This window comes from Vanacampus margaritifer, chromosome 1 (genome assembly GCF_051991255.1).
Source record: "Vanacampus margaritifer isolate UIUO_Vmar chromosome 1, RoL_Vmar_1.0, whole genome shotgun sequence".
Classification (NCBI taxonomy): domain Eukaryota; kingdom Metazoa; phylum Chordata; class Actinopteri; order Syngnathiformes; family Syngnathidae; genus Vanacampus; species Vanacampus margaritifer.
Window position 1 is genome coordinate 38,807,117 of NC_135432.1, and position 27,515 is coordinate 38,834,631.

At 39.5% G+C, this 27,515-nt stretch overlaps 2 protein-coding genes across 6 annotated transcripts in view; both read left to right on the forward strand.

The window, feature by feature from the left end:
- Positions 1 to 20,002, forward strand: part of LOC144040361 (deoxyribonuclease-1-like) — a 42,593-nt gene extending 22,591 nt beyond the window's left edge. For all 4 annotated transcript variants that reach the window (XM_077554506.1, XM_077554496.1, XM_077554521.1 and 1 more), the window contains 6 exons: positions 6,875 to 6,958; positions 11,393 to 11,490; positions 11,561 to 11,673; positions 18,184 to 18,341; positions 18,416 to 18,512; positions 19,578 to 20,002. In XM_077554506.1, the coding sequence (XP_077410632.1) occupies positions 6,875 to 6,958; positions 11,393 to 11,490; positions 11,561 to 11,673; positions 18,184 to 18,341; positions 18,416 to 18,512; positions 19,578 to 19,703 (676 nt within the window). In that variant the 3' untranslated portion in view covers positions 19,704 to 20,002. The remainder of the gene's footprint in view (positions 1 to 6,874; positions 6,959 to 11,392; positions 11,491 to 11,560; positions 11,674 to 18,183; positions 18,342 to 18,415; positions 18,513 to 19,577) is intronic.
- Positions 20,003 to 26,721: 6,719 nt separating this feature from the next.
- hm13 (histocompatibility (minor) 13) overlaps positions 26,722 to 27,515 on the forward strand; it is a 75,028-nt gene continuing 74,234 nt past the window's right edge. For both annotated transcript variants that reach the window (XM_077554612.1, XM_077554621.1), the window contains exon 1: positions 26,722 to 27,150. In XM_077554612.1, coding sequence (XP_077410738.1) covers positions 26,920 to 27,150 — 231 coding nt within the window. In that variant the 5' untranslated portion in view covers positions 26,722 to 26,919. The remainder of the gene's footprint in view (positions 27,151 to 27,515) is intronic.

The window sequence follows — 27,515 nt, forward strand, 5'->3', positions numbered from 1 at the left end:
TTCATCTGAAGACTTCCATACATTTCCCAGCCACTCTTATGAGGCACTCCCCCTAGCGACCTGCCAAGTAATTGCTCAATAAGTAATGAACAATGGAGCCGTAATAGTGGCTTTATATTAACTACAAATATCGCGATACTTGCATAGACGTATCACTAATGTATCGGGAGATTTATCGCGATATCAATATATCGTCACACTCCTATTTGGGCATATGTAGGGATGCGCATTTAGTGTGGATCGTTCACGTCTTTGCGATGGACATATACAGTGGCCCATGTCTTTTTATAGAAGTCAGGCCAGGCAGTGCCAAGTTTTATTTTATATTTTCCATTTATTTGGCAATGCATCTGCTTAGTGCTGACCCTGCGTGACCTAGTAGTACGTTCTCGATGCCGATTGGCATCTGGCGAACTGTAACCTAGAGATAACAGAAGCGCGGTTAAAATAACAATAACGAATTGACGAACTGATGATTACAGTTTTGGTTTGGCTTGAAATAATGATGGATTGATGACGATGGACGTTTGGCCCGGCCGCTGGCAAATGACTGATGGACCAGCAAAATTTACTGACAAACCCACGTCTGGTAGGAACTTCAAGCTGTGCAGAATCATTAATGTCATTTAAACTGCCTTTGAGAGATAATCCGATGGCTCTCGTTGCTAGCCGCCAATGCAGAGAGCAGGCACCATACTATAAAATGTATGACATTAAAATGTTTTGACATTATTTTCTTCCTCTCCGACGAAAATTCCACCGTGTATGACATACAGTTGTATCAAAAGTCGGGGTGCACTACATGTACATTTCATTTAGAAATATTCCTATTCAATAAAGCCCTGTTGCTGAGCTTCCCGAAGGCCAAGGTGGCCTGCCGGATGCAGTTTAAAATGTTTTGTTTTGTTTGTGCTGCTACGGTTTAATAGATATTACACAGTTAAATGTAATAACTGACCAACAGCATAAAGAAGACTTTTTGCAGCTTAAATGAAAATAGCAGCGGCCAAATCAGCAGATGCTAAATTGCTAATGTACCTAAATAACACTGCAAAAGTGAAACTGCTAACTTCGATGGCATTTTGACCACAGATAAAGGGGAAATAAATCCAGATTGTACAAACTTGTAAAACCTTTGTATGATCACATTTGCAAAACTCACCTGTGTTAAGTGCCAACGTATCAGCATACTCAAAGAGTTGGAAAAAAAGCACTCCTGACACATATCATACAACCTGTCCATCTTGTGCATGTATATCATGTCCTTTTCATCAAAATGAATGTGAATTCTCTTGAACAGAAAGTTAACGAATAAACGTAATTACACCCATTGCAAGTAATAGGCTTCGATACTGCCACAGGGGCGCATGTGCGGTTATAGTCACGTGACGTCCAAATCTCTATAGTACAACTATTCCACAACAATACTTAACCATGTTTGTCTTTGAAAATGTACCAGTGGGTAAAATAGCAAAGCTTGTGGTAAATATGTTTAATGTTAAACCACAGTTGCAGTAAATATGAATTGAATTATTTTTCATTTATTGCTTACTTTGTTAATGTTGACTGTACGTTGTCATAAAAAAATGCACTTTCCACATCCTTTTGGATTGATATAGTTTAGTATATTGTTAGTTTCCACTTTCCACTCATTACCATATCTTTATCGAGATATGTCATGAATATCGAGAAAACAAATTTTGTCCACATTGGCCAGCCCTTATTGATTATCGTGCATCCCTATGTAACCATTATTATCATTATTAACAATCATAATCCTCATCAATATTTGGCTTCATTTAACCCTGTCCCTGACTAACAAGCTCACTAACAGTAGCCATGCTGATTCTACTCAGTGATTGGTTGATGAAAGGGTTTGACCTGTAATTGGTTAGTGCAACACTTGCATGTGTGATTGTCTATTGGACCAATTGTGGACTTTCATCCCCTGTCAGGGTGGGGGGCACGTGTGGTGGTGATAGGTGTTTATGACAAAGAATCATGTCATCATGTGTCAGCGTTTCGTTTCCAATAGGTAACAAAGGATGGGGAAGGTGGAGGGGTCTCCTGCTGCAAGGTGCAGTGGTTCTCAAACTGGGGTACAAGGACCCCCGGGTGTTTGTGAGCTTTAAATTGGGAGTTTCCAAAATGATTTACAATAAATTATGTTGCATTTTTCTTTGAAAAATAAGTTCATACCTACTTAATTGTGATCAGTGTGCCAATGAAACAAACCAATTACTGTAAAATCACGTGAATAACACGCACACATATTATACGGCTATGGCCCCACAAAATCACCCTTAAAAAGCAGTTTTCCTTACTTTACGCACTAGTGTGTATAATACAATCCGTTAATTTGCTGTTGTCCTTTATTACACTGGCCAACAATTATATATTTTTTCAAGTGTCAAAGATTTTTTTTAAGGATGCTAAAAAAAAAACGTAATCATGCTGACATTGTTTTATACTGCACCTGTTGCCAGTGTTTAGCAAGATATGCTACTCCAACGGGTATGCTGTTTTGTTGGGACAACGGCAATATAAAACACAATGAGTCCGGCAGAAAAAAGTCAAGTCAGCCGTTATGCCGTGATGGAAACAACTTCAAAGTAAAAGCGTACCAAGACATTGATCTCAATGTATTACTGTATTTGAGAAGATTTTATTTTGAAGTTGGCTGCGTGTTCCATCATGGATAGCATGAGAAATTGTTGCTGCTGCTGGCTTGACTGTACACTGTAACGCGTGGTGGCTGATCAGCCGTGGACGGCGCAGTGGGACAACAAAAACAGGAGAGCAACAAAATAACTGAAAGTCCAAAGGTCCACTTTATTAAAAGAAACCAAAAAACAGTGGGATCAGCGCCACCACGTGTTACAATAATTCTATGCTTCTACGGCATCAAAAACATTGACGACAAAAAGCGCTGCACATGCACACTAAAAACTGGCGAGCAACTTTTTGAAACAAGGTACTAGTAAACTGCTATAAAATGTTATTTTGTGTTTTTAAATGAATCTGTGAATAATAAAGTGGGATGATTTTAGATAATTTCTTATGGAAATATATGTGCAGTATTCATGGGATTTTGCAGTAGTCATCCCTACCTTAGCTTTGGGCCATAAAGCTAACATCCCTGCATGCAGCATTTGGAGCTCTCCTACGCTTTTCTCAAGTACATTTGTATAATAAGTGAGGCAAGGTGACCTCGGCAAGATATTCAGGTCAAAAGTTCCCAACGTGGTTAAACACTGCATTGGCAACAAATAAATGGGCACAATGTCTTTGTTAGTGTTCAAGTCAAATCATCTTTATATATAACGCTTTCAAACATCCGCAGATGCAGGACACATAACACAAAACTGTAACAATAATATAATCATACCAAGCCAACAAATCTTGTTTTCTTCCTATATATGTTTTGATGTTTTAAGCGGTTATAGATGAAAGAGAGTCTCCTTTTAACAGTTGATCAGAGACGTCATGATCACAGCATGCATGATGTCACACACGTCTGCTACAAACTAAGTTTGAGAGTAAACAAACAGTTGCAGTAGTTGCATAAAGAAAGAATGGTTCAATTCTCCAGTCCCATGTTTTCACTTCACTTCCAGGCATTGAACTCTCCTTTCTCTCCATACCTTTCTTTTGCATTGATGTTCCTCATCTTCAGCTCCACCCGACATTGAATTTGAAACCCAAAAGTCAAAATCAGATAAAAACTATCTATAAATCCAAAAATATAATAACCATGGTCTTCGGTGGGAGCACTCTAAAATACACATTTCAGTCAATATACATTACATACACAAGTTATTAGTCCAAAATGCACATTTAATGGTCTATACATTTTCTAGGTTAGATATATATATATCAGTACAAAGGACAGATATCTGTAAAGAAACTGTGTGTAGGATTAGAGCCATCTAGTGGTGAACTTAACCCCTGGGCTTTATTTGTCCATTTTCTGGCTTTTTTCTGTTTTTCATCAAAGAAAAAGCATTTGAAAAAAATACACTAGGGACCTGACATTTTACCAGGATTGTTTAAAAATGTAGAAGTTCAAATTGGCGCCATGCTGTAATTTATAATTATTACCAAACAGGAGGGAGAGATTCACACGAAGTTGTTGTAATAATGCCCGACTTTGGCTCATTGACTCCCATTATAAATCACAGTTTTTGATATGCTGTAAACCTGATGTGTTATAATGCATTTTCCGTGATTACTGATGCAATCGCTTCTTTGACGAGTCATAAACATGAAAATAGAGGAATTTGTGTGTTTAGAGTGTTAACACAAAAATCCACTAGGTGGCGCCAAAGGCTAATAAATGAATACAAAATGCATGCATAAAAAAATTCTATTGTTAAGACTTATGGACTTGTTTGAGCCTCTAACTATGTCATATGAAATATATAAATTATTATTTTATTTTATATATATATATATATATATATATATATATATATATATATATATATATATACAGCATAGTTAGTCTAGCTATTAGCATAATACTGCTATTGTTGTTCATAGGGGGCATTAAAAAAAAATAAAAACTAGATATGTGTAGATAGGTCTGATGCCACTGAACATTTTTAGTGGTTGAAAGTGAAAAAAAATATTATATTATTATTATAGTTATCTCACTTCAAAGGAAATGCCGGATTTTGGCAAAATTACAAGAGTTTTGTGCTATTCGGAAAACTGCCATTGTGTGAAAACTGGGCATGCAGAAAAAATTCTATTTTTATGACTTATGGACTTATTCAAGCCTCTAAATATGTCATATGAAGTATTCAAATTAGACCTTTATTTTACATATATATACAGCATAATTAATTTTGCTGTTAGCATAATACTGCTATTATTGTCCATAGAGGGCATTAAAAAAAAAAAAAAAAACTATATATGTATAGATAGGTCTGATGCCAGTGAACATTTTGAGCGGTTGAAAGTGAAAAAAATATTCATAAATGACTAAGTTATCACACTTCAAAGGAAATGCCAGATTTTGGCAAAAATTACAAGAATTTAATCAAACTATAATAACGCCCAGGGGTTAAATTCATCCATCCATTCATTATCTGAACCGCTTATCCTCACGAGGGTCGTATTCATTTTAAAAACCCACTAATATCCTAAAGTGTACATATGGTGCTCAGAAGGGGAAATATGCATGGCTTATCAATAAAAATTGACGCATGCAAAGACAAGTCCTGCTACTTGCGTCTCCTCTAACCTCATGATCCACAAGTGAGTGACGGCGAACTAATGTTTCATGCAGTATATCTGGTCATGACACGTTTATTTTTTTAAAATTTATTATTATTATTTTTTTATTTATTAAATTTTCTTGAAATCTACTTGGGTGGTGGCCCAAGTATTAACATGGTGTGGGAAACACTGACATAGGCTGTGTCGCTCCTTACAGGAGGCCGACATGTTTCGCCATTGTAGTGATTTGTGGAAGGCTGGTGAAGCATCTTCACTCTGCACCGTAGTATGGACCTTTTGCACGTGACATCACAGCCCTCGTGGGAACGCCCCCTCTGGGACACTGGATGGCAAAAGAGCCATATTGTAACCAATGAATCTCATACAGCATAAAGTCCTTTATCTAATCGATTATCTTATAAAATAGTCATATCTTGTTTTTCGGTCGATTGCACAGACAGACAAAGGAGTAAACTAAATGTTGCTTTTTATCGCATACCTACTAATGCAGACAGTATATAAATGTTGTAATTAGTAGAAAAATGTTCATACATTTTACTAGTAAACGTGCACTCTAACAAAGATTGTAACAGAGGTGTCGAATTGCGTGTTTCAAATCACATTATCGAGCCAGATAGTTGGCGCCCACTCCAACTGCGCGAACACACAGCTTAGTTTTAAAATGTACCTTCTTCAAAACTATTAAGTGCATTTGACTGTTTAATAATGGGGGATTTTGTCTTTGTGCTTGGAGTTTTTCACTCTGGAGCAGCAGTCATATTCATGAAATGACTGCATAGCTTGCCACTACAATAGTCATTTGTTCCATGCTAGTAAACATAGTAACATAACATCATCACAGCATTTCAATATAGAACGGACTATGTAAAAATAAATCTGTTGGCATGATAAACAAGTTTTACCTTTGCATTACGAGGTATATTGTCCCCCGGTGTGAGCGTAGCATCTCGTCCCAGAGACTCGCCGGCAAAGTCGGCGATTTGATTAACTTGGTAAAAACAGCATGCAACAGAAGTTAAGGACTGTTTTCAAACTAGCAATCTCCAACTAAAGTAAATATCGCGCTCTATGAGTCCCGACTAAATGTGCGTGCAACTTCGACTGACAGGCGTCCTTTGGTTGAAGTAATAGATTCCAAGGCTCCATGCACAATAATAACTTTTAATTTGTAAAATAACAGTCACTAAGTCGCTCCAGGTCACGTCATTTCCTTCCGCCGTCCGTCATAGGGCAGTCATGTGATCACGTGACGTAGGTGCAAATGGTCAATACTTGCTTCAAAATCATAGTTCATTAGTTCCACTAGATGGCTGTGGCACTGAATCCTACACACACAAAAAATCACATCAGTCCAAAAGAAATGAAAAATGTATTAGTGCCTAATTGACATTAAGTTGTTCCAAAATAATGCAGACAAAACCGAAAAGGCAGAAAATACATTTAAGCCTAAAATGCACTTTTTACTTCAGGCAATTTTCTCAAAGTAAAAAAAAAAAAAGGATATATTGATTGAAAAACATTTTTAAGATGTATTTAGTGAAGAAGCACACGCATCAACAAATGGTGATGTGTACGTGTGAGACAGTCATGTGGTTCCTGCTGAGTTCTTGTTTGTTTGTGTTGTTTGGAGATATGAAGGTTACCGCTACAGTTCAGTGTCCAGCTCCAGTCTGGGGAAGCCTGATGACCTGCAGAAGTATGTATTCATCTACAGGTGAGATACTATCACTGCTTTCCATAATGCACCTCCTCATGTTTAGTATGTGCAGTTTTTTTGTTTGTTTGTTTGTTTTTTAAACCAAAATTAACCAGACATAGTCGTGGCCAAAAGTTTTGCGTGACACAAATCTTAATTTTCACAAAATCTACTGCCTCATTTTTGATGGTGGCAATTTGAATGTACTCCAGAATGTTATGCACAGTGATCAGATGAATTGAAATAATGTTCTAAGCCCCTAGTTGCCATTTATCGAATCATCAAAAACTTCAAAGAGAGAGGTTTAATTGCTGTAAGAAGGCTTCAGGGCGCCCAGGAAAGTCAAGCAAACGGCAGGAACGTTTTCTAAAGTGGATTCAGTTGCAGGATCGGGCCACCACCAGTGCAGAGCTTGCTCAGGAATGGCAGCAAGCAAGTATGAGTGCAGCTGCAAGCACGGTGAGGCAAAAACTTTTGGTGGATGGCCTGGTGTCAAGAAGGGCAGCAAAGAAGCCACTTCTTTCTAAGAAAAGCATCAGGGACAGATTGATATTCTGCAAAAGGTACATGGATTGGACTGCTGAGGACTGGGGTAAAGTCATTTTCTCTGATGAATCACCTTTCTGATTGTTTGGGGCATCTGGAAAAAAAGCTTGTCCGGAGAAGAAAATGCGAGCGCTACCATCCATCCTGTGTCATGCCAACAGCAAAGCATCCTTAGATCATTTATGTGTTGGGTTTCTTCTCAGTCAAGGGAATGGGTTCACTCACAATTTTGCCTAAAAACACAGCCATGAATAAAGACTGGTACAAAAACATCCTCCAAGGGCAACTTCGCCCAACCATCCATAATCAGTTTTGCGACGAACAATTCGTTTTCCAGCATGATGGAGTGATAACTACGTAGCTTAGCGAGAACAACATCAACATTTTGGGTCCATGCCCAGGAAACTCCCCAAACCTTAATCCCATTGAGAACTTGTGGTCAATCGTCAAGAAGTGGGTGGACACACAAAAACTGACAAATTCTGACTAACTCCAAGCATTGATTATGCAAGAATGGGCTGCCATCAGTCAGGATGTGGCCCAGAAGTTAATTGACAGCATGCCAAGGCGAATTGCAGAGGTATTCAGAAAAAGGGTCGACCCTGCAAACATTGACAATTTGCATTAATTTTAAGAATTAATTGTCAATCAAAGCCTTTGAAATTATTGTAATTCAGTATACCATAGTAACATCTAAAAAAAAAGATCTAAAAACACTGAAGCCGCAAACTTTGTGAAAACCAATACTTTGTGTCATTCTCAAAACTTTTGGCCACAACTGTAGTGCAATTTCTGCAGAAATTGTGTGGGAATGCTGAAAAGCTGAATGCTATTAGCTGAATGCTAAGATTTGAATGCATGTGCTTATGAAGTAAATTGAAAGATAAGTTCTGTAAAAATGACAATTTTTTAATTGACAAATGAATAAATAAAAAAAATCTTGAAAACAGCAATATATTTTAGGTGGGATTTAATCATTTCAGAAAAATTATAATCCATTTCCTGATATATGTCCGATAGTTTGTATTGAACCATCGAATGTACTAAAATGTGTTCCAAGCAGGGTTTGAACCTATGTTCTCTTTGGTGGCAGGCAATTGTGCTAAGCACTGACCTAACTTGTCTTGTTGAAATTCATGTCTAATGGCTTATTTATCTTGAAAACTGTCATCTTATGCTGAAATGTAACATGCATTAATCATTTCAGTGAAATTATAATCCATTTCCTGATATGATAATAAATTGGTAAACATCTACTGTATATCACTTAGCATAACGGTCATGGAAATATTTGCAATGTACAGTCAGAGGTGGGATCCGAACCTGCAACCTCCTGGTTTCTGGACAATCCACTTTACCAACTGCGCCACCGATCAGTATCGGACACCTCGCAATGATGAGAAGTTGTATGCATGGAAGTGGGCCCGGAAACTGGTACTTCAATGTACTTCAAAAAGTTCAATGTCAGTCTCATTGAAAATGAATTGGGAAAAGTTTATTTATTTATTTTAACGTTTAACTGTGCGAATATTGTAAGTAAATTGGAATCAGACAATATATACCCCGGTAGGCATGAATTTTTGAAGCAAGTTGAAGTTTGAACGGTGTAAATCGGAAGTATTATGTGGGAGTTGTTTCACGGCAAAAAAGTGTGGAGAATCTTCTTCTTTTCCTTTCGACTTTTCCCTTCAGGGGTCGCCACAGCAAATCAGTTGCCTCCATCCAACCCCGTCCTCTGCATCCTCTGTTCTCACACCAACTACCTTCATGTCTTCTTTAACTATGTCCATAAACCTCCTCTTTGGTCTTCCTCTAGACCTCCTGCCTGGCATTTGGAAACTCAGCATCCTTTTGCCAATATACTCACTATCTCTCCTGTGGACATGTCCAAACCATCTTAGTCTGGCCTCTCTGAGTTTATCTCCAAAGCCTCTAACATGTGCTGTCCCTTTGATGTACTCATTCCTGATTGTATCCAACCTGGTCACACCCAAAGAGAACCTCAGCATTTTCATCTCTGCCACCTCCAAAAAAGTGTGGACAGTAAAAATCACAATAACATATGTGGGGATGCTTTTTGGCACCCTTGTCTTTGGCTACTAACCACAGTGGTAGCTATGTCCAGCAGAGGCTTACGGAGAGGAGCACAGACCCCATGTTACGTTTGATCTTACCTCCGTCCCATGTGATGTTACCACAGATTTGTAAATGGTGGACTCAAAATTGGCCTCTCGTGGCTGAAGCCAGAGGACAGCCATTTTACGTTGCCACTGTTACTGACAACTTCTGTTCAGTTTTTGCTGAAAATGCTGTTATCACCCACAGGTAAACAAGCTCCCCAGAGTAGAATCACAAGTGGCTAAAGCCAAACTGTGGCAGGGTTTTTACTTTCTGGACTCGGATTTGCCACCTCTGCTTAAGTTATATATGCTATTAGTGTATATTATTTAAAATATCTGCAATATTGCAGGCATGAAAGGCATAAAAATGTTTGGTTGTATTAATTTTGAGATTAACACAATGATGAAGGGATTGGGAGCCTATATCCTTTCACGATAACATGCACTGAGCTGTTCAACATAATGGGGTCATGCTCTGAGGCCTTCCCAATTAAGACTGGTGTGAAACAGGGATGTGTCCTTTCTCCAATACCTTTTGGCATTTTCTTCTCGCTGCTGTTGCGTTATGCCTTTCAATAGCCCGAAGACGGTGTCTTTCTCCACAGCAGGAGCAATAAAAATCCTTTTAATCTTGCACGCCTCCGAGCCAAGATGAAGGTGCGAAAAGTCCTCATTCGAGAGATGCTCTTTGCTGACGATAATGCGCTCGTTGCTCACAGCGAAGAAGCTCTACAACGGCTCAACTGCTTCGCTAATGCCTGCACTGAGTTTGGTCTCACGATCAACTTGAAAAAGACCTGTCATGGGCCAAGATATCAGCTCTGCCCCCTGCATCGCTATTTGTGATCACACACTTGCGGTAGCTGACAGATTTACGTATCTTGGCTCTAATATCTCCAAAACCCTATCGCTGGAAACTGAGTTAAATACACGGATTGGCAAGGCCTCAACAGCAATGGCCCACCTTCCAAAGAGAGTATGGGACAACACCTTACTGTCAATCAACACCAAGATGAAGTGTACTAAGCCTGTGTATTGAGCACCCTCATTTATGGTAGTGAAACATGGACCCTTTCAGGAACGCAGGCTGAGCGCCTTTCATCTACGCTCCCTTAGAAGGCTCCTCGGAATTACCTGGAGAAACCATATCAACGATAAAAACATACTAGCCTAGGCAAGGATACCAAGTTTGCATTGTTGAAGCAGAGGTGTTTGCGCTGGTTGGGGCATGTATGTCCCATGGACGATGGTCGAATGCCAAAGTAAATCCTATATGATGAACTGGCCACGGGTCATCGACCTGTGGGACGGCCTGCCCTACGCAATAAAGACGTGTGCAAGCGTGACCATCACATCTGGATGCAGTGGCCTCAGATCGTGCTGCTTGGCAATCCATAGTAAAGGCAGGCATCATGCAAGCTATGGAGATGAGAGAGACCAAATGGGAAGAACAAAGAGCTTGGTAGACAAACCAGGCCGGAACTGGTATCCACAAGTACACAGGGAATTGACTTCATCTGCACCAAATGCAATAGAATTTGCCACTCACGCATTGGACTATATAGCCATAGCAGGAAATGCAAAAAAAAAAAACACAGACTAAGCCGTCACAAACTATATTGTCTTACGAGACAGAAGAATGCCAAGGATGTATATTAATTAAGATAGCTAAAATAAATAGCTTTAACCAGAGAGAGAAAATATCATGGTACTCACTTCACAAAAAATTTTGATGACTGCTTTTGCATTTTAACTCTTTAGTTTGATCCTGATGTTTTGTCGTCAGGACAGAGACAGTGCATGTAAAGGGTCAGCATCAGTATCAAGGCCAGAATCATTTTGTCCGAGCGCCATTTGCTGTTTACGTCCACAGCAACACAACTGGTAAGCAAGCAACCCGTGAATCATTTTCATCGTGTTTTTGTTGTTTTATGAAAACCGCTTTTGTTGTCAGCTATCAAGAATTTTGTTCTGGTTGGGCTGCACGCTGACCCAAGCAGTGCCGTCCAGGAGATCGACCACCTGTATGATGTCTTCAAACAAGTACTGAACAAATGGAACGACAAGGTGACATTGACGCTTCCTTGCGAACCACCTGACTACTGCTCAATTAACTAACAGATACATACTAGAGTGACTTACTGTAGCGCGCACTAGTGGACTGTTTACGTTTTCTCATTTTATGTTTAAGTGACAGATGTGTATCAAATGAGAAATGCATCCATTAGTAGTGCTGCTATATAAAATGATCAAATGCAAACAGAAGAGGCACAGTGAAATTTTTCACAAAATGTATTCATCTAAATAAGAGGGCTAAAAAAAATGTTCAGACAGAAATTTATTAAATTTAATAAAAAATGATGAGCTCTACTATGTAATGTAATTTTGAGAACATTTATTGTGTAGATTTCAAAAGTCAAAATCAAAACTCAGGGGCTACAAACCTTAACCTTTAGTGATATTAAATGTATTCACTTTAGTATATCCATCCATTTTCTGACTCGCTTATCAAAATTAATAAACGTTTAATCCTCCTCCCGGCTGACATACATGACGCTGTAACAACAATCACATCACTTCCTGTTTACCGAAGTGTGTTGTATGAATTTGCTAAGTGTGGAGCATTAATTTCTCTCTCCAGATACTCATTAAATTGCCTGCTATTTTGCTGTTCAAAGTTGGGCACGCTTCACTTAAACGAGACTTTTGTGAAAAGTGTAATCGATCACCCAAGCACTTATTGATGCGATAACATTAGTCAGTTAGCATAGGAGTTAGCACGGCTTCTCCATCTTTCTCGCTTGTTAATCACTCCTCGTAATCACTTTGTGAGAATGTCGGTACTTACAACTTTTATATGCCGCCATGGAGGCATCCCAGCGAAGCTTTTGGGGTTGCCCCTGCCGGTCAATTTTTGGAAAAACTTTTGAAAAATCATTGTTTTAATGAGGCTGAAAATGCACATGTAATTTAGACACGCAAACTGCTATGCGAAACAGATTATTTCAAGCCTTGTGTTGGCCAAAAGGAGCGGAGTACCCAGCATTCTTTGAGGTGTCTTTTTTTTGTTCCTTTTAACAGTTATTAAAGTAGTAGGATTCGTTATTTGCATTTACCCACCTTGTTTTCTATTCATTTTCATTGACTATATGCGGTTCAAAGAATGGATGGATGAGTGGATGATAGTTGGCACCGTAAGCTTATAATGTATGACCACTATATATCATGAGTCACTGTTATGTGTTGTTCAGCCTGCCACCTAGGGACAGCTGTGTGAAACAGCATGTAAATGAATGCTTTTGTCTATCAAACAAGCGTTCTTTCACTTATTTTGTTTGCTGTAAGTGACAAATGCCGATAGACACGATAGGAAAAAGATGACACAATAAGATTTTTTTTTATCGTCATATCGCCCAGCACTGATGCGCACATACAGCCCAAATCATGCCTCCTGAAAATTGAGGCCATGTCCCGCAAAATCAATGCTTTCTCTAATAAAAAAAAACTTTGTCACGGTATCGCCCTCAACCCGAGGCAATCAAATACATAAATATGCTGAGGCCACCAAACCGGAACCCCTCAACGCCACTGCTGCGCCTAGAAATTTTGTCCATAAAACTTATGAACAAAATTGTTGATAAAGGGCAGCCCTGGCGCAGTCCAACCCTCATTGGAAACAAACCCGACTTACTGCTGGCAATGCGGACCAAACTCTGATACCGGCCGTACAGGGACCGAACAGCCCATATCTAGGAACTTGGTACTCTATACTCCCTAAGCACCAGGCGAGGCCACTAAACCTCTATATTCCCGAAGCACCAGGCAAGGCCACCAAACCGGACCCCCTCACCGCTTTGGTTGCACAAAGAAATTCTGTCCATAAAAGTTATAAAGAGAATCGGTGACAAACAGCAACCTTGGCGGAGTCCAACCCTCACTGGGAACGAATCCAACTTACTGCCGGCAATGTGGACAAAACTCTTGACACCGGTCGTGACAGGGACCAAACAGCCCGTATCAAGAGGCTCGGTATTCATACTCCCGAAGCACCCCCCACAGGACTCCCAGAGGGGCATGGTCGAACGCCTCCTCCAAATCTACAGAGCACATAAAGACTGGTTGGGCGAACTCCCATGCACCCTCAAGGACCCTGCCGAGGGTGTAGAGCTGGTCCACTGTTTCATGGCCGGGACAAAAGCCACACTGCTCCTCCTGAATCTGAGATTCGACTTCACAACTGACCCTCCTCTCCAGCACCCCTGAATAGACCTTACTAGGGATGCTGAGAAGTGTGATCCCTCTATAGTTGGAACACACCCTCCGGATCCCCCTTCTTAAAATGGGGGTCCACCATCCTGCCCTGCCAATCGAGAGGTACTGTCCCCAATATCCACACGATGTTGTAGAGGTGTGTCAACCATGACAGCTCAACAACATCCAGAGCCTTTAAGAACTCAGGGCGGATCTCATCCACCCGGAGCCTTGTCACCGTGGATAGGAGAGACCACCTCAGAGTCCCCAGATTCTGCTTCCTCAAAGGAAGGCGTGTCGGTGGAATTGAGAAGCTCTTTGAAGTATTCTCCCCACCGACTCACGATGTCTCGAGTCAAGGTCAGCAGCACCCCATCTCCACTCTACACAATGTTAATGGTGCACTGCTTTCCTCTCCTGATACGCCGGATGGTGGACCAGAATTTCCTCGAAGCTGTCCGGAAGTCGTTTTCCATGGCCTCGCCGAACTCCTCCCATGCCTGAGTTTTTGTCTCAGCGACCGCCGAAGCTGCATTGCGCTTGGCCAGCCAGTACCTGTCAGCTGCCTTCGGAGTCCCACAGGGATTTCCGCCACGACAGGTACCGACCACCTTACGGCCACAGCGTCGATTGGCAATAAGTGTGCCCACACCTGCTCTGCGCCTCTCACCGTCGATAACTCCAGAGTGGAAGAGAGTCCAACCCCTCTCGAGAGGATTGGTACGAGAACCCAAGCTGTGTGTGCAGGCAAGTCCAGGAACTTCTCGGGCTCGCACACCAGCTCGGGTTCCTTCCCCGCCAGAGAGTTGAGAGCTTCCGTAGGACCACAAAATTTGTTTGGTAAGCTCATTGACTTATATACACAAGTGAAGCTAATCATGAGAGAGGGTATTTATTTAAGGTGGTCAATTCATAAAATATTTAGATTGTTTGTTTTTCTGGGATTTTTTTTCTGCCAGTTGCCCATCCCTGGTCTAAATTCTCTTCTCACTATTGGGCGCCAGCCAAATCATCCAACACCTCTATTGAGTAATCTTATCAGAAACTAGAAAATGCAATTTCTGAAGAAATTGCGTGTGAAGGCTGTAAGGCTGAACCGACGAATAATTTGGAATGATATTGAAAGGCATGGAATGATGCAGAATAACCTAGAAAAAGCTGAACAATTGAAAGTTGAAACTGTTTGAATGGGCGAATAAATAAAGAAATTAGAGCAGAAAAAAATAAAATGGGGTATGGTTTGACGAATCAGGTACGAAATGTAATAATCTTTGAAGAATTAAAGAGCTAAATGATTTGATTGTCAATGAAATGTTGGAAATATGTGATGTTGAATCTGCCATTGGGAATGAATGTGGAATGGTTGGGTACAAAATGGGAATTGTGGTTAAGAGGTGAATTTGGGGAGTGGAAAAAAATGTAAGCGCTCATGGCAGGAATATTTGGCATATTTTGACATTTAAATTCACTTAGAAATTATGTAAATGTGTCATGATGAACCTGCCATTTGGAATGAAAGGGGAAAATTATGATACCAAATCAGGAATTGGCATGCTAAGCTAATTATGCTAAGCGAACGTAACATCAGCAGAAGGAACTGACCAATGTTCACTAGCTAATTAGCATTTTCGGACCACTTAGCATTAGCATGCTAAGCTAATAATGCTAAGCTAACATATGATGTCAGCAGAAAGTCCTGAGTAGCTTACTCATGGCGTGAATTGGTGGAATATATTGAAATTGGAACGAAGTTAATTGGATGAAAACTGTGGAAGTAAATGTGAAATGTAGAATCTCCCATTAAGAATGAGTGGGGAAAAGTAGGGTACAAAATGGGGAATTGTGGGTAAGGCGTGGATTTTGGAACTGAAAAGGTTGGAAGAGCTCATGGCGTAAATTGGTGGAATATATTGAAGTTGGAACAAAGGGAATCGGATGAAAAATGTGGAAGTAAATGTGAAATGTTGAATCTCCTATTAAGAATGAATGGTGAAAAATAGGATACAAAATGGGGAATTGTGGGTAAGGTGTGAATATTTGGATTAAACAAAAAAAGACCCAAGCATGTCATGAATATTTGGAATACATTAACATTTGAATGACAAGAATCAGATCAATTATGTGGAAGTAGTTGGGTGTCAAAAAAGTGGGAGGAATAAGTTGAATAATAATAAAGAATGAATCTTAAATGTGTGAAGGCCACAGCCTTCACACAATAATATGCAAGTCCGACCACACACCTTTTTGACAGCTCTCTTTGTTATTTAATTATAGCTGGGGGTGTGCACATAAATTTTGGTGTGTTTCTCAAATGAGCATTTTATTGTTGTTTTGTGCTCGCATCGATGCGGGCTCAGCCGAACTGTATTACCCACAATTCATTGCGGAGTTGACCAAAATAGCTGGAAATGGTGGAAAATTCGATAGTAATTTATGTGCCTTTGCCTAAAAAAAGTGTTTTCAATTCTAAGTATCAAAGTATTATTCGTTTTATCATTTATATATGTGTATTTTTTATTGAAGTTTAACGTCACATACATATTTTGCTCTAGTGCAGTTGCCGTACTTTGCAATCTTGTGTGTATGTGCCACAGGTCGTGCAAGGGCCACAAATAAATGTTTTGCGAATCCAGGCGTGGGCTTCCGTCAACTGGGGCTTTTACTTTGTACTGCTTTACTGCAGTTTCAATATAATTTTAAGCATCAAAATTGTCCACTTTCACATGATTACGTATATCCAGTTGGAGATGTCCCCATGTTCATTTCCATGTGAGTTATGCAACGCACCGCGATGCCAACTTCAAAATAAAAGCCTCACAAGTAACACTGTACATAGACATCGATGCCTTAGTCGTCTTTATTCTTAGTCGTCTTTATTCTGAAGGAAGCCAAGGAAGCAATCTGCTCAACGTAACTGAGCTGAGCTACAATAAAAGTACAATAAATGGTATTAATAATGTCTATTCCAATATTTTTCTCACTTCTAAAGTGGGTGGCGTCAAGCAAAAGGTACTCTTTACTAAATTGTTTAACACATAGATTTAAATAAAAGCTGTAATTCTGAACTTTTGTCTCATATTCATCCTTTGACCTGAAACCCAAATATCTTCGGTATATAACAAAAACATAGCTTAAAGCTACACTCAGGAACTTTCAGTTTATGTTGATTATGGTGGCGCCATATGGACAAAAGCGGTAATGTTGTATGCCTGAAGGAAGACCACATTTCCCATAGGACAAACGCATTGCAACGTTTTTGAACTCATGCCAGCGAGTAAAAGCCAGGTCAATGTTGATCCTTGACTGTCCTTTTATCCGTAGCTTCCCTTTTCCTTTTTCCTTTTTTGTCTCCTCAGACAAAACTTTTCAGTTGTTTTGCAGCTTATGCCAGGAAAGCAGTAATCTTGCGTCAATATTCAAATTGACTACCGTCTTTGTAATGAATGAGCAAAGGGGGAAGTGACGTATGCCATAAAGGAGTCATTACATTTGAAGTTTTTTGTGTGGTAGTGTTACTACTAACATCCTCCTCAAAGTTGCTTACTGCCAGTAAAATGATACAGACCCCCTCAGGCCAAGGCAAAGGTATCATTCAACTAGTTTTAAGTCGATGTTTCATCAGAAGAGTTATGAAAATATTTTATTTAGGTTGAAAAGTTCCTTAGTGCTGCTTTAAAGTACCACTGATTGTCACACCCAACTTAGTAGGGCAAAATTCGTTCTCCGCATTTGACCCACCCCTGAGAGAGCGGTGAGCAGCAGCAGGAGCCACGCTCGGGAATCATTTGGTGATCTAACCCCCAAATTACAACCCCTAATGCTGAGTGTCAAGCGGGGAGGCAAAATGGGTCCCTTTTTTTTTTTTTCAATAGTCTTTGGTATGACTTGACCAGGGATTGAACCCACGACCTCCCAATTTCAGGGCAGACACTGTACCACAAGGCCTCTGAGCTGGTATTGACCTTGCCATTCCAGTACTTTATGTCCAGCAGGTACTCATCGTGTGTGTGTGCCTTTGTCTTTGCTACATTGTGGGGCCCATACACACGTCTTTTTCCAGGTTTACCTATCATTGTGGGAACCAATTTGAAATTGTGGGGACGTTTTGATAGTCCCCACAAGTTCAGACCTTTTTTTTGAGGGTCAAGACTTGGTTTTAGAGTTAAGGTTTTAATTGTGTTATGGATAAGGTTAGGGTAAGGATTGGGGGTAGGCAATCATTTTTTATGGTTGGGGGGTTAGGGGCTAGGAAATGCATCATGTCAATGAGGTGTCCCCACGATGATACAAAGACGTGTGTGTGTGTGTGTGTGCGTGTGTGTGTAGAACGTGATGTTCTTAGGAAATTTCCACGCTGGCTGCGCTTATATGACACGCCGTGACAAAAAGAACATCCGACTGTTTACCAACACCAGCTTCTTGTGGCTCATCGGAGACAAAATGGACACCACCATCACGGACGAGACAAGCTGTGCATATGATCGGTAAGCGTGTACGTGCGAACTTGTGCGTGCGTGTTGAGCGTGTTTGACCTATGGCGTTGCATCTTGTACCGCAGGATCGTCGTGTACGGGAAGTCTTTCCTGAAAGCCATAATGCCGTTCTCCGCCAATGTCTTCAACTTCCCTCAAGAGTTCAAACTGACCAGGAAAACAGTAATGCACCCTTCTGTTATTGTCATGCGTCCTTGTCTAATGTTTGCGTTAGGGGTGTCAGGCGATTACATATTTTAACCGTAATTAATTGCATGACTTCAGTAGTTAACTCACAATTAATCGCAAATTTTATATTTGTTCTAAATGTACAATCAAACATTTATTTCTAAGTTTTCATACTCTTGTTAACATAAAAATGGGGAAAATGTTAAACTAATAGAAATATGGCTGCATTTTTTAGTCAATGATACAGTAATTTCATGATAATTCATAAAATTTAGTTAAAATTAAAAAGATGTACTGTACTGTAAAAAACGAGTGTGATATTGATTTGTGTTGAGGTAATTTTTCTGCCACTAGATGGCATAATTGTATTTGTTAGACGGTGACAGCTCAGTGCAATTTTTCTTTTCATATTAAGAGCTAATCTTTAACATGAAGTAACTTGTGAAATTCAGCACATTTTAAAATATTGTAAAATACAACTTGACACCAGTCTGCACAAACATATGCATATATATATTATTACATTTATTACTGCTACATTTTTACCTGGATGTGTCTGCTGAGACTGGAATGGGCTCTTTGCACAAATTGACTACTTCCTGAACTCAGTACCACTGCTTCATTTCCAGCCTTTCATGATTGGACAAACTGATTATTCTAGGTGTGCCTTACCTCAGTAACCACGACATTAACTCAAAATGAACGCACTAATTTTGACACCCTTAGTTTACGTATTTATTGGCACCATTCTTCGCATTCACTCGGCATACTATTAAGGAAAGTTAACCTCTGTCGAATAAAACCCAATAAATCTATTCTCCTTTTGAAGATGTCTATCAGATTACAGAGATGTGCCAGCAAACAGTTTGGTCATGTCTACGCTCTCATTTTTCATTATGTATTTATTGAAATGCATTTACTGTAATAAATGCTGCTGACATCATGCTACATTACCTTACCACCCTTCTGTGGTGTCAACACACAAGAAGCAAAGAAAAAGCAAAAGCCACTTGCTTTTGGTGTAGTTGCTTACTGAGTCTCTGGTCTTTTGTCTTCCAGGCTCTGCAGGTGAGCGACCACTTTCCCGTGGAGGTGAAGCTCAAGAGCTCTGCCCTGCTCCTTCAGGCCACGCCGCTCCTGCTTCTGCTTACCATCGCCCTCCGCTGCTTCCTGTTGTCTCTGTGAATTCCCCTTCCTCTCATTTGACTGGCGACCTCATGGGGGAGTCTTGTATCAGGAGACCACTAGCGCAAAGCGTGCGCTCAATCGCACCTTCCTCTTACCGGAATTGCGCTTGGTCTATTTTGCACAAATCATGAGAAAAATTCACCAAAGAGGTCACTAAAACCTCAAAAAGTCGTTTTAATTATTTACTTTGTGTGTGGTTTAATGATTTTTGAAAGCACATTTGCTTTGTTGACTTTTTTGTTTTGTAAAATAAAATATGAGAATATTAAAAAAATAAAGTGTTTTTTGGGACGGTGGGGGGGCTGCTATAACTGAGTAGTACTTCTACAGTAATACATTTTGTCTGAAATAATCAATTTTAGTTGCTTATTAGACCATAAAACTATTTTGCATTAAATGAAGAAATTTTCTATTTCAGGATTTAAATAAACTATACTGTACGCTGGGACGTCAGTCACTATCTTTTATGAAGAGTGGAGACTCAGTCCCCAAGACAAAATTGGCAGATAATTTAAATGAGTAATACTTTTCCAACCGTTGAAAAAAAAAAAAAGGGCTTAATTTTAAATTTGATTAAATATTAAAGTAACATTTAGGTCAGGGGTGCTCAAGTTCAGTCCTCGAGCCCCTTTCCAGCCTGTTTTACATGTTTCACTCCTGCAGCACAGCTGAATCTAATGATCAGCTAATCAGCAAGCTTTGCAGAAGCCTGATAACGAACCTGATCATGAATCAGGTGTGTTAGTGGAGAGAAACATGGAAAACAGACTGGATAGGGGCTCTCGAGGACTGAACCCGAGCACCCCTGATTTAGGTAGTCTTGTAAATTCTTGGGTTAGACTGATTTGGCTCAAATATCTCCACTCCAGTGGATTTATTTTATTTTTTATGTGTTGGTACGTGCATGTCTATACAGGGTGAAAAATAACCTCTCGATTATAGAAAAGAATGTGTCATTGTAACATGTACAACAAAATTCAAGTGCCAAACTAGTCAGTGCAAAAACATTCAAGTCATATAAAACGATAAACTGCATTTAAAAATAAATGTACTGGTATACATACGTGTGTGTATACAGTATAGACATACATATACACACGTAACTAAAATAAACACAATGCCAAACAACCAAACATACAGCTAATCATTCCCTCTTTCTCTAAGAAGACAGTGTTACATTTTAGTGCAGTTATTACCATGGGATAGAAGCTGTCTCTGAATCTTTTTGTCCTATAGTTCTAAGTGATCTGTACCTTTGCCTGACGGCAGCAGCTCAATCAGAGAGTGACCAGGGTGGGAGGTGTCCTTTAGAATGTTTTGATACATTTTTGGGGGGAACAGCAGGAGCTGTGCACGTCTACCAGAGAGGAGAGAGATTTTTTTGTGCCAAAGACAATTGGTTTGCAGTATCATTTTCATACCATTAGTACATTATCAAGTCCTGACTTAATACCCATCAATGCATTAACAAGCCTCTAATTAAGCCTGTCCATATTTTTTGCTCTCATGAACTCATAACGTTACATTGTGTAGATCTTAAAAAACGATTGGTCTATTATATTTTATAGTCTAATTTTATTTAAGATATATTTTAACTGTGAACCTTGCAGAGCTTTAATTTATAAAAATGGTACTCCTGTTGTTAAGCAGTATTTATGTTTACATTTTATTATTTGAACAACTTAGCATTTTTCATGAACCAGGTGAAGACACCTGTTTATTATTTATTCATTTGATTTGGACACTGTTCACTGAAACATGCGGTTTCAATAAAACTACTTGTGACATGTCATATTTGGCTATGACAGAAAATTTGCTTGGGAAGGAGGGGGGTATCGGCATATATATGGTATATCGATCCTAATAGGACTTTTGGTCCATATCGCCCAGCCCTAGTGTTGAGTTTGATTTCTTTGATTTCCTGCATTCCCTGAAGGCACTGTCACTGGGGAGTGTCCAAGCATTTTTGTTCAGCTGACACTCATGATCCCACGCCGCGCTCAATTGATCCCACAACCCCCACTTAACATTCGGGTCAAAAGTCAAACTCAAAAAAACTGATTTCAAACTGGGGGGAAAAAGATTTAAGAGAGAGAGAGAGACTGAAATGTGGCTGTTGTACGGCAAAATCTGGCATAATCAATCGCTCAAAGACCAAAATTGGCGCTCAGTACTGTCTAAAACAGGTTTTCAAATGGAATTTTGTCGCTGGCATCAATCCATATACTGTCAATCACAAGAATATGGTGTATTAAGTGTTGAGTTGAGAGTTCTTTTAATTCCTACGTTCCCTGAAGGCACTGTCACTGGGGGGTGGTTCCAAAGCACTTTTGTGCAGCTGTCACTCATGATTCCACGCCTTGCTCAGTTGACATCACGCCCCCACGTAACATTTGGATCAAAAGTCTGAACCTGAAAAAAAATAGATCTAAAAGTGAAAAATGATTTGAAAGTGAAAAAATAAGTTTTGAAACCCTAAAAAATAAGATCTGAATCTGAAAAGAAAAAACATGCAACTGAAAAAAATAAGACCTCAAATGTCAAAATATACATGGAACCAAAAAGTGAAAATAAATAATTTATTCAAAGGAATGACCGAAGTGAATCAAAATTAATTTTGACCCGAAAAAACGTTTCACGCTTATTTTTTTATTTTGAATACCTTTTTATATCTTGTGAAATTCATGATCAACACAACAATTTTCTGTTTCAAGTTTTATTTTTTCCAAGTACAAAACTTTTGACCCTAGTTAACTCCATATAAAAACATCGCACCTTGACACCCTGTATTGGAGTGTTATTTTGCCTCCTTGTCAGTAGGACGTGCTGTTGCTGTATAGCTTCAAAAGTCATTCACTAAAAGAAGTGCCTGGACCTCACAACAAAGATCTTCTATGTTATAAAGAGGACATTGATGTTGCTTTATGTAATTTCTTGTGTGCAATGGTTGGTTCTTTGGTGGCGTGTGTGCTTCATCCTTCCTCGGCTCTATTCATAGATTGAATATTTTTCAAATTACTTCGCATTTAGAGTGTTTATCTTGAGTAGGGATGAGCATATAATAAAATAAACGTAATGTACTATATGATACTGCTAATCTAAGAATGTAATATTAGAATATACCTATAGATAGTTTCCAATTATGTGATTGGTATTCATCTGCTATGCTGAAGGTGGAGATCTGGAGGATAAACTCGGCTTGAAAGAGAAAGACGAGTAGACCAACTGAAGTTCGTTTTTGGTTTATATTTTCTGTATACAGTAACCATGATCATCCTGATATGTGATAAAAGATTTGCTCAGAAATTGATAGAGTATAGAGAAACATTGGATGCAGGGTCAACACGATGACAAAGTGGCTGTCATAAACAATAAAATTCCCTCCATAATTGAAACACAGCTTAACGCCTAACTGTATAAAGGACACACAGAAATATATATATATATATATATTTTTTTTTTAATATTTGATATCTTATCTTGCTTTAGCTGAAACATTGCACTGATTTTCCAACTGCTAGCCTCAAAGCCAGATAGCGGCTAGCATGGTGAGAAACACGTGAATGTACAATTATCCATCCATCCATGTTCATGGTTGTGCTGGAGTCTATCCCAGATGTCTTCCCCGGGCAGAAGGCGGGGTACACCCCGAACCTGTTTGCCAGCAATTGTTGTTAAAGTGCTCTTTAATTTAAATATGAGATAGAGTTATAATATAATACAACAACAACAATTAACCGATATCTAGCATAAGATATGCATGGGTCATTAATGGCTTTATTGACTTTTCTGTCCTGAAGAGGAATAAAAGAATTTTGTCCTCTTTGCGTGTTCCAAAAATGAAGATAGATTTAATGTAAGAAAAATACACCTTTGCAAAAATGATTTAATAAAAACAGAGAATCTCTGGACAAATAACTGCCTCTAATCATCACTTAAACATCGTGGGATTCAGAGCGTCAAATGTGGCTCTTCCGCGTGCACAACGGTTTCTTATAGTTAAAAAGACCTCCTCTCTTTCATTTGTAGACAAAACATACTCTCTGGTACTTTTCCGTGAGCGATGGCGAAAACAGAGTCAGATGTGGGTGTTCAAAACAGATTCTGTTCTCAAGGACCAAATGTGTTTTCGCACAAAGCGCTGAGAAAGAACTTTTTTAGACTAAATAGTATGACCCAGTTTAGGTCAGATTATACCGAAATCAACACCATCTGCTCTGCACAGGACACAAAACATTTCGACAAGGTTAATATAAAGAATTAAAATGTTAATAATGTGTAACAATGGTTAATAAAATAAAATGAAGTATTAAAAATGTTACAATATCTATCAGTCCGCCCTTTGGGCTTTTTAAATAAAGCCCAACAACTAAATATTTAAACATTTTTAGCAAAGGATTCCAGCGGGATTTGCATCATCGCAATGGCAGGTGCAACAGTAGAAAAAAAACAAAAAAAAAACATTCTTTTTAGCAGGAGAGGAGGTCAGTCATATGTCAAAACAATGTGATTCATTAAAAGATTTTTTTTTTTCAGTAAAATAAGCATATCATATATGAAGACAATGTGTTGTGATTATGTTCAAAATTTGTGGTGGGGGATCCCAGAAATAGAAAATTGGCATGACAGTCAGTATGAGAAAGAGTGTCATTATGTACGTGCAATTGGAGATGCGATTGAAGACTTGTTGTCGTTTGGGCTAGGGAAGTTTTGTTGACATTTGTCAGTTCCGTTTTCGTTCTTGCGTTTGTTTTTTCAAACCGAGTCCTTCAGCTTTGCGATTGGCTGGCAACCTGTTCAGGTTGCACCCCGCCTACTGCCCGAAGCCAGTTGGGATATGCTCCAGTACCCTCACAATCCTTGTGAGGACAAGCGGTCAAGGGAATGGATGGATGGATGGATCCTTCAGCTCTTTTAGAACCCACATTAACTGCCAGAGATGATCACCGGGCCCAAGGTGTGACTCATTCTTTGTGGAACGCCCCGGAAAAGGGACACATTCCTCCTCTCTCCATTGGGTAATCCTTAGATCGTCTGGTGGAAACTGGAAGCAGTTGAATGGCCTCTCAGCTGGCACGTCTGGTGGCTCGCTCCTGAAGGTGGGGTTTGAGAAGAAGGCGGACCTCCGGCTGGTCTAATAGGCAAGATGGTGAACCAGGTGCCCCGTGGACTGGACTAGATTGACCTTTTCATCACCTCATCTGGGTGCAAAATATTTTCATTAGTCACTAATAAACATTTATTCACATCCCTTCTTTTTGAAAGAGCATTTTGGTAGTGTTATTAGTTAGGAGTTAGTAAATGTTAGTAAAGTTCTGTAGGCCTGTCCTGTGGGAAAAAATTCTGTTTGTTGTGACATTCAATTAGGATCCAGCCTTTGGCTGACTTTTAATGACCTGAGCACATTCTTAAATGCAAAAAATGAAAATCTTAGCCAATTCAAATCTGACTAGGCCAATTTTGTTTACAGAATATAATGATTATTGAAATATTTTATTATAATATTTACTGTTATAGATATAGCATGAATGTGCTCCCAGCCATTAAATAAATGCAACTTTCGCCAACAAATAAAATCAAAAAATAACATCTAGGGGAAAATAGAAATGGAACATATTCACCTTATTTTCGCCGTCCCTGCCAAAACTTACTCCTTCTCCATGGTCAAGGAATTCCCCAATTGTCCTCCTGTAAAATTCATTCTCACGGACTATCTATAATTATCACATTAAGACTAACTTTTAATTTTATATTTATTTAATTCAACATGGACTGTTTGTGTCCTTCGCAACGATATACCCAGACCGACCAATAATTCCCCCATCTGAAAAAACGACTTAGAGAATTTTTCAGACTATAATAATATACAAGTTCTGCAGTAAATAAATTTTGCTTGCTTTTTGTTTAAAAAGAGGGGAAAATGTTACATTTAACCAGTAAATTCGACAATGCGCCCCAAGCAACTATTCAAATTTCAAAAGAAAATTGGTTAATAAAATAAAATGAAGTATTAAAAATGCTACAATATCTATCAGTCCCCAGAATATAAATGTTAATATTTTACTTTAAGTAAATTAAATGTCTATGATGAAATGATTTTATTGTAGATTGAGGTCGTTTTTATACACACAATATGCATGCAGAATATACTTCATTTACTTTTACCTTCTTTTTTTTTTTATCATACGGTCCTTTCTACCTTCAAAGCTAATTCTCAGTTTCAAGGAAACATTTGCAATATAATTATTAAAAAATAAATGCAGATTTTACTTTATCATTGTATTAATCACATTCAAATCTCTCTTCGTACAAATATCTATCAGTGGCCGCCATTTTTGATAATTTACTGAGTGTCCTCAAATTTGTGTTCCACCCTGTTCGTTCGGTGTTATTCGTCTTATAAACAAAAAGCCTACAGCTCCCATGATGCCACATTCAGGAAGTGCAATCACTTTCCACAGAAATTTCCAAAGAACGAAGATGTTGATGTATGGTTGATTGAGGTTTTGTATGGAGCATTTTCATTCTGCTTAACATTTGGATTCATTGTAGTACAAATAAAAGTCTCCATCATGCAAACATGGCTAGTTTCCTTGACAAATGTTCTACCTTGCCCTGATTCCAAATTGGCCCTGCAAGTAAACAGTGACGTTAAACTCAAATGTTCCTCCCACCTTTATTAATGTAGCCACACACCACCAGAATTTACTATTTGGCGATCAATAAAATTTATTTATTCAACCAGATAAGCACCGGAACAAAACAATACATCGCCTCAACTTGGGCAGGTGGCGCCACACTTAAAAACTGTCTCTAGTGGGGCTAGGCCCGCAAATACTTTACTGTAAAACTTAAAAACCTATTTAACCTCCCCTCCCTCCAAACAAACACACAAAATATTTAAAAAAAAACATACAGCAAAAATCCGTGAATATGCGAATCCATGGGCGCCAAACCGCGAGTATGCGGGGGTCCACCGTACAGCTGTAATTTGTCCTGCTGTTCCGAGAGCATCATAGTGAGAGGTCTGCACGCACTGTGGATCTTTGCTTTAAGAAACGTGGCCTTTAGTGGGTTACCGGCTGGCTCGCGTGACGTCCACGAATGACACGCATACGATTCTGGCTACATCCTCTGTCTGTCGGCCTTTTTTTCGCACACTTACAGCGTTACCCGCCGCCTCTGCCTAAACAGCCGCGATCCCCGGCGAGACATGTCTGAGGTGGAAAAAGCCAGCACCTCGGCTCTGGAGACCGCCGCCGCCGCAGCTTTTCTGGACGCCCTGAACGCCACCGACTCCAACGGGACGGAAGCGCTCAACGCGACCGCCAAGTTCGTGGCCACACCGGAGGGCACTATACTGGCGTACGGCAGCCTGGTGCTCATGGCTCTGGTGCCCATCTTCTTCGGAGCACTGCGCTCCGTGGCCTGCTCCAAGTCCAAGGTAAGAAAGACTGCTGTTAGCTGGGGCTAGCTGTGCTCACCATCGAGCTAGCTCGCGACTCAGGAAGCTTTCATACGTCATACATTGTGATTCGTACACAAAACAGTTGTTGTTGTGGTTGAATTTTGAGTTTATGTTGTTTTTACGGGTATTACATTGTTTACGGGACACGTTTTAAAGTAGGACTGCTGTTGGCGTCATCGTTGAGATTGTCGCTGGGGTCGAGCGAGAGTGACGTGTCCAATACGAGGTTGTTGAAAAACGTCTTCTATGGAAAGCGGATTCCCTCAACATTTACATGCTACGTTTGCTATACCCTTTTATTGTTGATTTTAGCTAGATCTTTCAGACAAATAGTAATTTTG